At 40.0% G+C, this 14826-nt stretch overlaps 1 protein-coding gene across 2 annotated transcripts in view; it reads left to right on the top strand.

Annotated features, from left to right (window-relative positions):
• Positions 1-14826, top strand: part of dhrsx (dehydrogenase/reductase (SDR family) X-linked) — a 40530-nt gene that overhangs the window by 23660 nt on the left and 2044 nt on the right. For both annotated transcript variants that reach the window (XM_061904705.1, XM_061904704.1), the window contains exons 2-6: positions 442-549; positions 6459-6527; positions 7268-7369; positions 8984-9191; positions 13888-14095. In XM_061904705.1, coding sequence (XP_061760689.1) covers positions 495-549; positions 6459-6527; positions 7268-7369; positions 8984-9191; positions 13888-14095 — 642 coding nt within the window. In that variant the 5' untranslated portion in view covers positions 442-494. The remainder of the gene's footprint in view (positions 1-441; positions 550-6458; positions 6528-7267; positions 7370-8983; positions 9192-13887; positions 14096-14826) is intronic.

The following is a 14826-nucleotide window of genomic DNA, read 5'->3' as shown; positions in this document are numbered from 1 at the left end:
TCCAAACGGCTTGTTTGGAGTAAGTATGAAGGAAAGCAAGATTGTTTTATAAATATCTCGCCATCCTTACCTGGTTTGATTTTAGATATCCGGAGCTTATGTAGGTCCCAAATCCACGAAAACTGGTACCAATAGGTTTTGCATAATACCGGGATGTCCCCTTTTAAGATATCTGAACAAACATCCACAGCTAAGCTTAGGTTTGTGTTATAAGTGACGATGCAAATTAGTGTATTGTCCCTGTAATGTAATGTTTGGGAATACTGCACTAAAATTTCCATGCCGAAAAATGTGATTATGTATAAATGTATTCTTTTTACAGCTAACGTGTTTTACCGGTTATTGGTAGGGTGGCATATTGATGACAGAAATTGACAACTAAATGTGAAAAGTTGTACATGTTTTGCATCCTGTTCTTATGCACTCCATTTTCTCTTGCAGTTTTAAAAAAGCAGAATGGAAGGGTTGCCATTGTTACTGGGGGCACAAGAGGCATGGGCTATGAAACTGCGAGACAGCTGGCAAGACTTGGCATGCATGTTGTTATCGGTAGGCAACCATCCACTCAGTTTGCACTTGCCCTTTTATCTCTGGTTTGTCATAACAATCCAATCAATCACGTACAACTTAGCCCTAATACCTCTACTGTATGCCCAACACATCCAACCAGCAAACTGTCTAACCATTCTTTATACCTAATTGTAACATGCTACATACGAATATTACTATTCAGTGCATCCAGAAAGTATTTACAGTGCTTCACCTTTTCCACAGTTTGTTTTGTTACATCCTTATTCCAAAATGGAATAAATTATTTTTTGTCCTCACAATTCTACACACAATACCACATAATGACAATCTGAAAAAGTATTTTAGAGCTTTTTGCAAATTTATCAAAAACAAACAAACAAATAAATCACATGTACGTAAGTAAATGGTAAATGTTTGTACCTGTATAACGCTTTTCTACCTTTTTTTTTTTTCCAAGGAACTCTAAGCGCTTTGACACTTTCCACATTCACCCATTCACACTCACATTCACAAACTGATGGCTGGAGCTGCCATGCAAGGCGCTAACCAGGAAGCCATCAGGAGCAAGGGTGAAGTGACTTGCTCAAGGACACAACAGAAGTGACTAGGATGGTAGAAGGTGGGGATTGAACCAGTAAACCCTCAGATTGCTGGCACGGCCACTCTCCCAACTTCGCCACGCCGTTTTCACTGCCTTTGTGTTCAGTACTTTGTTGATGCACATTTGGCTGCAATTACAGCCTCTAGTCTTTTGAATACAATGGCACAAGCTTTGCACACCCATCTTTGGGCAGTTCCGCTCATTCCTCTTTGCACACCCATCACACCCTAACAGGTTGGAATGGAAGTTTGGGTGCACAGTCATTTTCAGATCCATCCAGAGTTATTCAATTGGATTCAACTCTGGGCTCTAACTGGGCCACTCAAAGAAATTTACGAGGCATCCCACATGTCCGTTGTTTAGCGAGATTTTGCTATTTTTCTAGCCAAAGTGGTATATTTTCTAGATTTCCTTATAAAAGCGCTAACTTGGCCGCTTTTCGCGCACCATGGTCAGCTGGCTGCTTAGAGCTATCCACGCTAGCAGGCCTAGTACAGCCAAATGAAGCCTACACTAACTGACTTGTTCACATTGTCATCGAACCCTGGGTTATATTTTTTAATTCCTGTATTATTATTTTTTTTACCTCATTGGAATCCTCGATTTACAGAGTTGTCCCGACGCCATTACTTTGATTTCTTACTCAGTGGCTTAGTGGTTAGAGTCTCCACCCTAAGATCGGTAGATCGTGAGTTCAAACCCCGGCCGAGTCGTACCAAAGACTATAAAGATGGGACCCATTTTCTCCCTGCTTGGCACTCAGCATCAAGGGTTGGAGTTTGGGGTTAAATCACCAAAAATGATTCCCAGGCGCTTCCACCGCTGCTGCTCATTGCTCCCCTCACCTCCCAGGGTGTGTGACCAAGGGGATGGGTCAAAGGTAGAGGAGTAATTTCACCACACCCAGTATGTGTGTGACAATCATTGATACTTTAAGTTTTAACTTGTATCTTTAAGCAGCCTCGCCCATTGAAATGAATGGAAATCAATTTTATCCATGCCTGGCCCTCTCAAAACAGCACAATTTTAAAAAGAAAAATTATCTTTCAGATAAGAAATTTTGTTTAAAAACAATACAATAGTAATACAATTAACTACTGTACAGTAGTTTTATGAATGTAACAGGGTAGGTAGGATGTGCAAAAGTTCCACAGCCAACACTCCCATGAACACACCATCTGTATTTTGTGATACAGTAATAATAATGTAAATATTTACTACAGCTGTCAAAAATAACAAGTTAACTCCTTAGTAATCACCAAAAAATATCGCATTAATCATGTATAGTTGCAAATGAATTACACATTTTATGTTTATTTTTTGAATTGTTTTTTACATTAGTTTATTTTCAGCTCCTTCACCTCAGCTGCAAATGGTTACTTGAAAGGCGATGTGGGTTGTCAGTGATCAGGTCAATGCATACGCTTTCAAAATGTTGCTTCAAAATAAACCCCAACATAATTTTAAACAATACGTTTACTGAGGTTTAAGCAAATACATAAGTACATTAGAGTAAAACAATAAAAAAAAAGTTTGACATTCTGACAATAAAATTGCCTTTGTGTCAAAATAGTGTGGTCTTTTTTGGGTAGATCTAAATCAGGGGTCACCAACGCAGTGCCCGCGGGCACCAGGTAGCCCGTAAGGACCAGATGAGCCGCCCGCTGGCCTGTTCTAAAAATAGCTCAAATAGCAGCACTTACCAGTGAGCTGCCTCTATTTTTTAAATTTCATTTATTTACTAGCAAGCTGGTCTCGCTTTGCTCGAAATTTTTATTTCTAAGATAGACAAAACTCAAATAGATAAATAAATAAATCCAAGAAAATATTTAAAAGACTTGGTCTTCACTTGTTTAAATAAATGCATTTATTTTTTTACTTTGCTTCTTATAACTTTCAGAAAGACAATTTTTGAGAAAAAATACAATCTTAAAAATTATTTTAGGATTTTTAAACACATAAACCTTTTTACCTTTTAAATTCCTTTCTCTTCTTTCCTGACAATTTAAATCGATGGTCAAGTAATTTTTTTTTTTTATTGTAAAGAATAATAAATCGATTTTAATTTAATTCTTCATTTTAGCTTCTGTTTTTTCGACAAAGAATATTTGTGAAATATTTCTTCAAACTTATTATGATTAAAATAAAAATATTCTGGCAAATTTAGAAAATCTGTAGAATCAAATTTAAATCTTATTTCAAAGTCTTTTGAATTTCTTTTAAAATTTTTGTTCTGGAAAATCTAGAAGAAATAATGATTTGTCTTTGTTAGAAATATAGCTTGGTCCAATTTGTTATATATCCTAACAAAGTGCAGATTGGATTTTAACCTATTTAAAACATGTCATCAAAATTCTAAAATTGATCTTAATCAGGAAAAATTACTAATGATGTTCCATAAATTATTTTTTTAATATTTCAAAAAGATTCGAATTAGCTAGTTTTTCTCGGTTGAATTTTGAATTTAAAAAATTAATTAGAATTTTTTTTTCCTGTTTTCTCCTCTTTTAAACCGTTCAATTAAGTGTTTTTTTCATCATTTATTCTCTACAAAAAACCTTCCTTAAAAGGAAAATAAATGTACGGCGGAATGACAGACAGAAATACCCATTTATATATATATATATATATATATATATATATATTGTAGCTGAGATAGGCGCCAGCACCCCCCGCGACCCCGAAAGGGAATAAGCGGTAGAAAATGGATGGATGGATATATATATATATATATATATATATATATATATATATTTATTTATTAAAGGTAAATTGAGCAAATTGGCTATTTCAGGCTATTTTTGGCTAAGTATGTATCAAATTGGTTGCCCTTCGCATCAATTAGTACCCAAGAAGTAGCTCTTGGTTTCAAAAAGGTTGGTGACCCCTGATCTAAATTATTTAAGCAAGTAATTTACTGTGATTAATCACAATGAATTCATTTTCCATAGTGTGATTAATCTGATTCAAAAAATAATTTGGCAGCTCTTTTAATTTCCTCTTCCAGCATACTGAAGAGGACTTCGAAATCATTTTTAGTTTTTTTTGATTGGCATCTTCCCGCCTTATAAGATCCAACATGTACAATGAGCCAAGTTACAGAAGACTGAAGGCTGGGATGCCGAGTAATGGCGCTGATAATGCCGACACTCCTAGTATCTCCGCAACCAATGTGGCGGTAGAAAAGAGTTGATGCTTCTCAGGCAATGTGCTGGTAAAATTACTTGATAGCAGCTGAGCCGCAAGTGGAGGAGCAAGCCTCAGCAGTAGCAAAATACTTTTGTCTAGAAGGCTGTGGAAGCTGGACGTCTGCTAAAGGTTTGGTTTCCCACAGTTGAAAAAACAAACTTATTTAACATTTTAACTATAAGCTAATGCAAGTAAGTTAGACCAGTAAGTTAGACTGAGCTTACGGAGTTCACTGTGGCATTAACTCCGCCAACTAGCGGGTTGTCCGCTCGTAACTTAAACTAAGCTCGCAGTTTAAAGCGTTACAAAAAGCCGAGAGACAGCTCGTATTTAATGTTACTCGTAAGTTAAGGTACTCGTAAGTTGAGGTACCACTATATATTATTGTAACTAATGCTATCCCCCATTTCACTAATAACTGTGCCCAAACTAATATGTATAAGATAATTGCATAAGGCCTTTTAGACTTAACATTCTGTGGTCAGAAAATATACCAAAAAAAATCCATCCATCCATCCATGTATCATCTTCCGCTTATCCGAGGTCGGGTCGCGGGGGCAACAGCCTAAGCAGGGAAACCCAGACTTCTCTCTCCCCAGCCACTTCGTCTAGCTCTTCCCGGGGCATCCCGAGGCGTTCCCAGGCCAGCCGGGAGACATAGTCTTCCCAACGTGTCCTGGGTCTTCCCCGTGGCCTCCTACTAGCTGGACGTGCCCTAAACACATCCCTAGGGAGGCGTTCAGGTGGCATCCTGACCAGATGCCCGAACCACCTCATCTGGCTCCTCTCGATGTGAAGGAGCAGCGGCTTTACTTTGAGTTCCTCCCGGATGGCAGAGCTTCTCACCCTATCTCTAAGGGAGAGCCCCGCCACCCGGCGGAGGAAACTCATTTCGGCTGCTTGTACCCGTGATCTTATCCTTTCGGTCATGACCCAAAGCTCATGACCATAGGTGAGGATGGGAACGTAGATCGACCGGTAAATTGAGAGCTTTGCCTTCCGGCTCAGCTCCTTTTTCACCACAACGGATCGATACAACGTCCGCATTACTGAAGACGCCGCACCGATCCGCCTGTCGATCTCACGATCCACTCTTCCCCCACTCGTGAACAAGACTCCTAGGTACTTGAACTCCTCCACTTTGGGGCAGGGGCTCCTCCCCAACCCGGAGATGGCACTCCACCCTTTTCCGGGCGAGAACCATGGACTCGGACTTGGAGGTGCTGATTCTCATTCCGGTCGCTTCACACTCGGCTGCGAACCGATCCAGTGAGAGCTGAAGATCCCGGTCAGATGAAGCCATCAGGACCACATCATCTGCAAAAAGCAGAGACCTAATCCCGCGACCACCAAACCGGATCCCCTCAACGCCTTGGCTGCGCCTAGAAATTCTGTCCCAAAAAAATCAACAAACCTAATACTTTAAACCATCTGAAAATACATTTGTATATAAACCAGTGTGGGTGGCACTGGGAGCAGGTGGGTAAAGTGTCTTGCTCAAGGGCACAACGGCAGTGACTAGGATGGCGGAATTGGGAATCGAACCTGCAACCCTCGAGTTGCTGGCACGGCCGCTCTACCAACCGAGCTATGCCGCCCCAATCTGCCTGTCCAATCTGCCGGCTTATTACAGGTGAATTTATTTTCTCTACCACTTGACTTTTTTGTCCATCAGGATCTTTTCAGTATTTGAAAAGGACACACACACTAGGTGTGGTAAATTATTCTCTGCATTTGACCCATCACCCTTGATCACCCCATGGGAGATGAGGGGAGCAGTGAGCAGCAGCGGTGGCTGCGCCCGGGAATCATTTTTGGTGATTTAACCCCCAATTCCAAAGTTTGATGCTGAGTGCCAAGCAGAGCGTTAATGGGTCCCATTTTTATAGTCTTTGGTATGTCTCGGCCGGGGTTTGAACTCAACCCTTTTTTAGTGCACCCAACCATGGCAGCAATTGCGCATCGCAAGAGCCCCTGCTTCTTCCTTTCAATTTTGATGATATACTTACAATCTCAAACACAACATCTAACATTTTCCCAGTTTTAAGATTTTTTCAGGAATTTATTCAAACCTTTTGCTTTAAGATGCGGTACTGTGTTTTGTTGACCCATTTTCTGTCATTTCTGTCATCTCCAGCTGGGAATGAAAAAGAAGAGGGAATAGCTGCTGCAAAGACAATTCAGACAGAATGCAAGGAAGGAAAAGGTAATATTGTATTTCTCCTCATTTGCTAGTTGTAGTTTATGTAATATTTAGCCAAAGCCTATCATGCAAATACATCTAGCTAGGAATGAGTCAAACAAATTGGAAATCATAACATTACATTTTATCGATACTAAAAGGGAAGTTTAAATTTGACAACACAGTGTGTGTAATTGTGGGTGTAGTTTACAGGGGTGGGGGACTACACTGAAAACAACTTTATCATTATCAGAGCTATTTCTTACATACAGTTATATCAGAAGAACCTAATTCATACATTATTGTCATGTTACTCGCTCTCTAAGATTTATCGCGTACATTATTACTAATTTACTTCATATAACTATTGTAGTTGTTTTTACTAAATTCTCCTGTATTGTTTTTATACAATATTTCTTATATGTACTTTTTCATTGTGCTGAGTATTAGTTGATCCAATCCAGCGCTGTCAATGAAATTATTTTATGCTATTTTAAGCTAAGATAAACTTTCGCTGTGGTCAATCGTGATCACTGATGTGAATTTATTACAGCTTGGCTTTGTCAGACAGGAAATTTTAGAACAAAAAAAAGAAGTCCCAAAGTAATATGACATTCATTGTGTTGAGAATGTAAATTTTTGAGCATCAATTAATTGGTTGATTTATCTTTATGCATGCTTAACTACAGTATGTGCAAGTATGTGCTGTTATTAATTTTTTATAAGATGATTTAAAAAAATCTAATTTTGTTTTCAATTTACAGCTGAGTTTGTCTTTGTGGACCTGACTTCCCTGAAATCTGTGCGACAGTTTGCTGAAACATTCAAAGGCAGAGGTCTTCCTCTCCATGTTTTAGTCAACAATGGTAAGCTATTTGTCGCTTTTTATGCTATATATATACAGTATATATATATATATATATATATATGTGTGTGTGTATATGTATGTATGTATGTATATATGTGTATGTTTATATATATGTATTTATATGTGTGTATATATATATATGTATATATATATGCGTGTATATGTGTGTGTATATATATGTGTATATATGTATATGTGTATATATATATATATATGTATGTATATATATATATGTATATGTGTGTGTATATATATATATATGTGTGTATATATATATATATGTATGTGTGTGTGTGTGTATGTATATATATATATATATATATATATATATATATATACACACGTGTGTGTATATATGAGTTCCTTTTAGATGATTCATGTCAATTTACAGAAAAAAGTATTGATTTAGTCAGGTGATAGGAATGACAGTAATACGCTACATGGATCAATAGCACTATGCCATTTGAGCAGCTTGGCTTGAGTGCCAAAGACACTCTGGCATTACTTTCTGCAGATTTTAAGAGTCTCATTCAGGCTAAATCATGTTCCTTCTTTTTTGTGATCTATGTTTAACTTTCTGATTTTGTGAATCATACCATGGAGCTTGCTGCTTTTGGTTTTAAATTTTTTAGTTTTAGGGGTTCAATTGTATGAAGGTTCTATTATGAAGCTTGTTGCATCTTTCACAAGCTATTCAATTTGAGTGTGACCTGTATCAAAATAATAAACTTGGTGGGAATAGTTTACGTTTACTCTGCAAGTTGCTACAGTGGAACCCATTCAAGTCATCCAGATTATGCCGTCAACCAATTCAATTCCTGGATAATCAGCTGACTGGTTTCCCAATCTGTGATGTCACCAATCGTGCACATTCCAAACAGCTTGTTTAGTGGACATAATAAAGAAGGCAAGATTATTTTATAAATGTCTTCACAATGTCTCCATGGTTTGATTTCAAATTTTCAGGACCTATACAGATCGCAAATACACAACGGCAGGTGCCAATAGGTTTTGCATAATAGGGCCCAGTTAAACAAGCTCCACTGCATATTGTAATTTTTTACTAAACTCAAGGTCCGTTTTGACACCTCGCACAATATGCTGTATTTGGGGTCTCTGCCATTGTTACGGCTACTCTGTCGTTCCAAAAAGTTTAGAAAAACTAAAAATGAAGATTTTAGAGTAGCCCTGAGGAGGTTTATGACGCACTAAATTCTTCAATAAGCACTCGCGGAGATACTTCCAGATTCAAAATGTTAAAAATGTATTTTCACAAACAAAATTATTCTCTGTGGTTGACTTTCTATATAATCAAAATAACATATTTAGTGGTAAACAAACTATTTCACTCCTCACACCTTCAGCATGACAGACAGACAAAGGCAGCGCCCAGCTGTGCTGTCTTCCTAATTATAGGAGAAGGAAGTAGATCACCAGGAGGAGCGTGAGCAGCTGAACACAATCAATCAATCATAATCCATCTAAAACATCCAATAAATAATCAACATCTTCATTGGCATTATTGAATTAGACTGTCAAAACAATTAAGAAATAAATAATATAAATAGGCTCCAACAGCCATTGCAATAATTGTTTGTCTGTCTCTGTGTAGCTGGTACTATGCTTGTTCCTGAGAGTCAGACAGAAGATGGCTTTGAGTTCCACTTTTGTCTCAACTACCTTGGACACTTCCTACTAACCAACCTACTGCTGGACTTACTGAAGAAATCAGGAAGACCAGACAGCTGTTCCCGAATTGTCAACATGTCATCTGCAACTCACTATGCTGGGGTTATACAAATGGATGACCTCAACAGGAGGTAAGAGGACCAAAAAAACATTGAATTTATTCCTTAAATAACCTACTTTCAAACATGATGTTCATCTGCACTCATTTTAAAATATTAAAGTATTACACAAAGTTTAAGGCCTAACAATTACAATGGAACCCATTTATGTCCAGGCTCCTTGGACTGACACTTATCAACATAGCCGAAACCAAAACAACCCACTGTTCGCATATTTATTTTTCACTTTTGCCAGAGACAAAGGGAAACATTATTATAGAAATTAACTGTATCCACTCAGCATCTATTGCACCGGTCACCCAGGTCCCTTCCAAGGTTTCTCCTTGCGCCCAATGGGTTTTTTCTTGCCTCGACGTGGGATCTTGTGCAGCCCTTTGAGGCACATGTGATTAAGGGCTATATAAATAAACTGTGATGGATTGATTGAATGAAAATGAAACTCACAATAGTTTGTTGACATGTATTTCCTGCATGTGTGCATATTTCTATTTAGATTATTGTGTTTTCATTACAGCTGTCAAATGATTGAAAAAGAAATATTCAGCTTAACCACCGTTTTTAAATAAATGAATCAGAATCCCCATTTGCAACTATTTCTGAAATATGCCCATTACCACTGAATTGTATAAAATAATATAATGTAGTTTACATGGAAAAATTCTATATATATTTAACATTATTAGTTTATTAGTTTATTAAGGATCCCCATTAGTCTACACCGCAGTGGAGACTATTCTTCCTGGGGTCCAGGCAAAAAACATTACACAATCACAAAACAAAAGATTAAAATGCAGTACGACTTGATCCAATAATAAATTGTCATTATACAAAAATAGCAACAACAAATAACCAAAAAAATAATAATAACTTTTGTTACATAATAATTTTAATACCAAAGATAAAAATAGCAATATAAAGATAGATATATATATTTTTGCAAAATAAAACAAAGAACCAATGGCCTAAAATATACACATTAATGTACCAAAGACAAACATAAAGTGACGAAAAAGTACCATCCATCCATTTTCTGCTGCTTATCCCATAATAAAAATACTCAATAGTCAATAAAAACAGTCATGACATTAGGTACAATCTAGAATAATCTCTTTTCGCAATGCTTCTCCTCTTAGTCTATTCTTATTCTTCTCCTTTTAGTCTCTTCTTATTTTCCAAATCATTTAAGCTTGTGACCATTAGCACTTGGGCCTGCTCAGGTGCACCATTTAGCTTTATGTAGACTTTGCAGTTGGACGACCATGTTGCTTGTATTTTTCCCTCTTTGCGTAGGAACGGAGCTCTTTTAGCAATATCAGCATAGCTCTTGGTTAAATGTTCATTGAGATAAACATTTGATCTCTTGAGCATCCTACATTGTCGCAAAAGATTGATTTTGAATTTTCTATTTGCAAACCTCACTATGATGGTTGCCGGTTTGCTTTTATCTTTCTGAGGGAAACGGTGACCAGCTTCAATATTCTCCTCATTTATGCTAATTCCCTTTTCTTGGAGGAATTTCACCACTTGTCGCTCCATTGAGTCCAAATTTTGGTCCCTGGGCACTGAACCCTGGACCCCGGACCTCACTGCAAGAGCAAATGACGCAGGTTGCGTTGGCAGACCAGTAACAATGACATCGTTCATTCTAGTATACTGTTCTGAATCAGATAATCTACTTTGCAGTTGCACAACCATTATTTCTTTTTCTTCATTTTGCTTCTTCAGTTCCTTAATATATTTCATCATGCCCATCAAAGTGCCTTGCTTACTTGTCATTGCTTCCATTTGGTGTGCCATAAACTCCACTGATCTCCGTAGCTCCTCATTAGATCTCTTTAGTTCTTCTATGTCTCTTTTGGTGGCCATTGTTGATGATAGCTGCTCGGCCTCTGCTGAAGCCTGGAACCGACCTGATAATAGCTGCTGGCCCTCTGTTAAAGCCTGGAGCCGACCTGATGATAGCTGCTGGGCCTCTGTTGAAGCCTGTAGCCGACCTGATGATAGCTGCTCTGCCTCTGTTGAAGCCTGGAGCCGACCTGATGATAGCTGCTCGGCCTCTGTTGAAGCCTGGAGCCGACCTGATGATAGCTGCTCGGCCTCTGTTGAAGTCTGGAGCCGACCTGATGATAGCTGCTGGGCCTCTGTTGAAGTCTGGAGCCGACCTGATGATAGCTGCTGGGCCTCTGTTGAAGTCTGGAGCCGACCTGATGATAGCTGCTGGGCCTCTGTTGAAGCCTGGAGCCGGCTTGATGATAGCTGCTGAGCCTCTGTTGAAGCCTGGAGCCGGCCTGATGATAGCTGCTGGACCTCTGTTGAAGCCTGGAGCCGTCCTGATGATAGCTGCTGGGCGATGGCTGAAGCCTCGGGCCGGCTTGATGATAGCTGCTGGGCCTCTGTTGAAGCCTGGAGCTGACCTGATGATAGCTGCTGGGCCTCTGTTGAAGCCTGGAGCCGACCTGATGATAGCTGCTGGGCGATGGCTGAAGCCTCGGGCCGGCTTGATGATAGCTGCTGGGCCTCTGTTGAAGCCTGGAGCAGGCCTGATGATAGCTGCTGGGCGATGGCTGAAGCCTCGGGCCGGCTTGATGATAGCTGCTGGGCCTCTGTTGAAGCCTGGAGCTGACCTGATGATAGCTGCTGGCCCTCTGTTGAAGCCTGGAGCCGACCTGATGATAGCTGCTGGGCTTCTGTTGAAGCCTGGAGCCGACCTGATGATAGCTGCTGGGCTTCTGTTGAAGCCTGGAGCCGACCTGATGATAGCTGCTGGGCAATGGCTGAAGCCTCGGGCCGGCTTGATGATAGCTGTGGGCCTCTGTTGAAGCCTGGAGCCGGCCTGATGATAGCTGCTGGCCCTCTGTTGAAGCCTGGAGCTGACTTGATGATAGCTGCTGGGCGATGGCTGAAGCCTCGGGCCGGCTTGATGATAGCTGCTGGGCCTCTGTTGAAGCCTGGAGCAGGCCTGATAATAGCTGCTGGGCCTCTGTTGAAGCCTGGAGCTGACCTGATGATAGCTGCTGGCCCTCTGTTGAAGCCTGGAGCCGACCTGATGAAAGCTGCTGGGCTTCTGTTGAAGCCTGGAGCCGACCTGATGATAGCTGCTGGGCTTCTGTTGAAGCCTGGAGCCGACCTCATGATAGCTGCTGGGCGATGGCTGAAGCCTCGGGCCGGCTTGATGATAGCTGCTGGGCCTCTGTTGAAGCCTGGAGCCGGCCTGATGACAGCTGCTGGGCCTCCGTTGAAGCCTGGAGCCGACCTGATGATAGCTGCTGGGCCTCTGTTGAAGCCTGGAGCCGACCTGATGATAGCTGCTGGGCCTCTGTTGAAGCCTGGAGCCGACCTGATGATAGCTGCTGGGCGATGGCTGAAGCCTCGGGCCGGCTTGATGATAGCTGCTGGGCCTCTGTTGAAGCCTGGAGCTGACCTGATGATAGCTGCTGGCCCTCTGTTGAAGCCTGGAGCCGACCTGATGATAGCTGCTGGGCCTCTGGTATGAGGTGTGGTTAGAGTGAATTAGTCCCGATAATTGGCGCCAAAACCTGATCTGCATTGTTTACCAAAACTATGCATAAGATGTACAAGGTACACAAAATAGCCAATCAAGAAGCTATAAAAAAAAATAAAAAAATGGGGAAACGTTATTTCGAACAAATCATTCTCAGTAGATTATTAGCGACATGATTTTTTCATATTTTGTTTCCAGTTTTGGATTTTCCGTCAAAAATTGGCTCAACACCATCATCATTCCCTAACCGTTTCTCCACTTGTATACTGCCTGTTTTTCCAATTGTTTCTATGGTGGTTGCTATGTCTCTTCTTCATCATTGATTTTTGGTCTTGAAGGACTTGAGTCTGGCTCATTGTTGGAACAGGGTCATTATGTGTGGCGTGTTGTCCTGATATTATGGAAACAAAAAGATAGTTAACACGTGTTGACCTGAACTGGTCCATTTTTCAAAGAAATGACCTGTTGGCTCTCACATTTTATGTCGACAAAAGCAGTCAACCATCCATGACAACGTCAACGTAAGCAGGCCCTTTTTAGTAATGGGAACAGGACTGATGGTTGTCATAGGTTGCCAACAAAAACTGGTTTCACTGTGTATAGTTTCACAGTACTAAAAAACTTTATTTGTAAAAGATAATGAATAGATACATCCTGTTAGACATTAAGTTCAGTAGCATATCAGTCAATCAAAGTTTCTTTATATAACCCTTTAATCACAACTGCTTCAGAGGGCTGCATGACGGTGACAATCCACAATGACATCCCCTGATCTAAATACACAATTGGGCAAGGAAAAACTCAAAAGCCCAAAATGGGATAAAAAGGAACCTTAAGAAGGGGCCACAGAAGTCGGAACCCCCTTCCTGGGTGACCAGCTGCAATGGATGCCAAGTGGGTACGGCATAGCATTATTCATGATAATTTGAGAATCTAGTCCAATGGGTGCAAGCAGAGTGTCGTAGACGTTCTTCATCCATGTCATAGTGGAGTGGTCCACCCTGGGTCCCGACTTATAACAGCGAGCCCCACCTCTCCATGGATTTTCCGTGGCCACCAGGTAATCTCTCCATACTGTAGAGTTGGGCAAAAAAGAGCAGCGGCAGGTCAACTGGTCTAGATCAGAGTTTACATAAAAGCTAGAGAATATAAATGAGTTTGAGGTCAGGTTATCCATCCTACTAATCTTTACACTTCTTTTCCTAGGGCTTCCTACAGTTCCCATGGTGCCTACGCCCAAAGCAAGCTAGCATTGGTCCTCTTCACCTACCATCTGCAAGAGCAGCTGATGGCCAGTGGTTCCTCAGTGATAGTCAATGCTGTGGATCCAGGAATGGTGGACACGGCGCTCTATGACAACCTATGGAGCCTTGCTCAGGCTCTCAAAAAGCCATTTGCCAAGATTTTGTTCAGGGTAATTTTATTCAAACATTATTTTTCACTCTGACTTAAAGCTGAGTTTTACTTTTATCGCATCGATATTTACAGTTCTATCTTGATATTCAGTGGCGATCTGTTCCAAAAGGTCACATGAAAACGAATCGTAGGAAAACCAAAGCAGACACTTAAAATATGAACACAAATCACATTTTGAATAAATGTGGAAAAATATAAATGATTGGAACATATCAATGAATATTTAACATCACTCTTAGTCTCTTACCTTTTATTGAAGACAGCAGTTTTTAGTTTAGTTTTAGTTTAATTTTCAGCAATATTTTAATCATCTAAATTGATTTGAATTTAGTCTAGTTTAGTTGCCAACATTTTAGTTGAGTAAAATATAAAGTATAAGGATAACATATCTTTGAAGTGCTTTTTAAACCACTTTTATTAAGGATATCTCAAAAAATAAATTCACATCAAGACCTGCACTCCATGTATATATGAGTTAGTAAATGTAATAATTTAAATGTATTAAAATTTAAAAAGTAAATATTTTTAATATGTGGGATAAAAGTCAACTTGGAGTCAAAAATCACACCCGCATTTATTTATGGACTGTATTGGTTTAAAATCTTGTAATTTTGGTAAAGGTTTCTCCTTTTGGTGTGTGTGTGTGTGTGTGTGTGTGTGTGTGTGTGTGTGTGTGTGTGTGTGTGTGTGTGTGTGTGTGTGTGTGTGTGTGTGTGTGTGTGTGTGTGT

This window comes from Nerophis ophidion, linkage group LG06, assembly GCF_033978795.1.
Source record: "Nerophis ophidion isolate RoL-2023_Sa linkage group LG06, RoL_Noph_v1.0, whole genome shotgun sequence".
Lineage (NCBI taxonomy): Eukaryota > Metazoa > Chordata > Actinopteri > Syngnathiformes > Syngnathidae > Nerophis > Nerophis ophidion.
The sequence above is the reverse complement of the archived record's forward strand: the minus strand, read 5'-3'. Positions and strand labels throughout refer to the sequence as shown.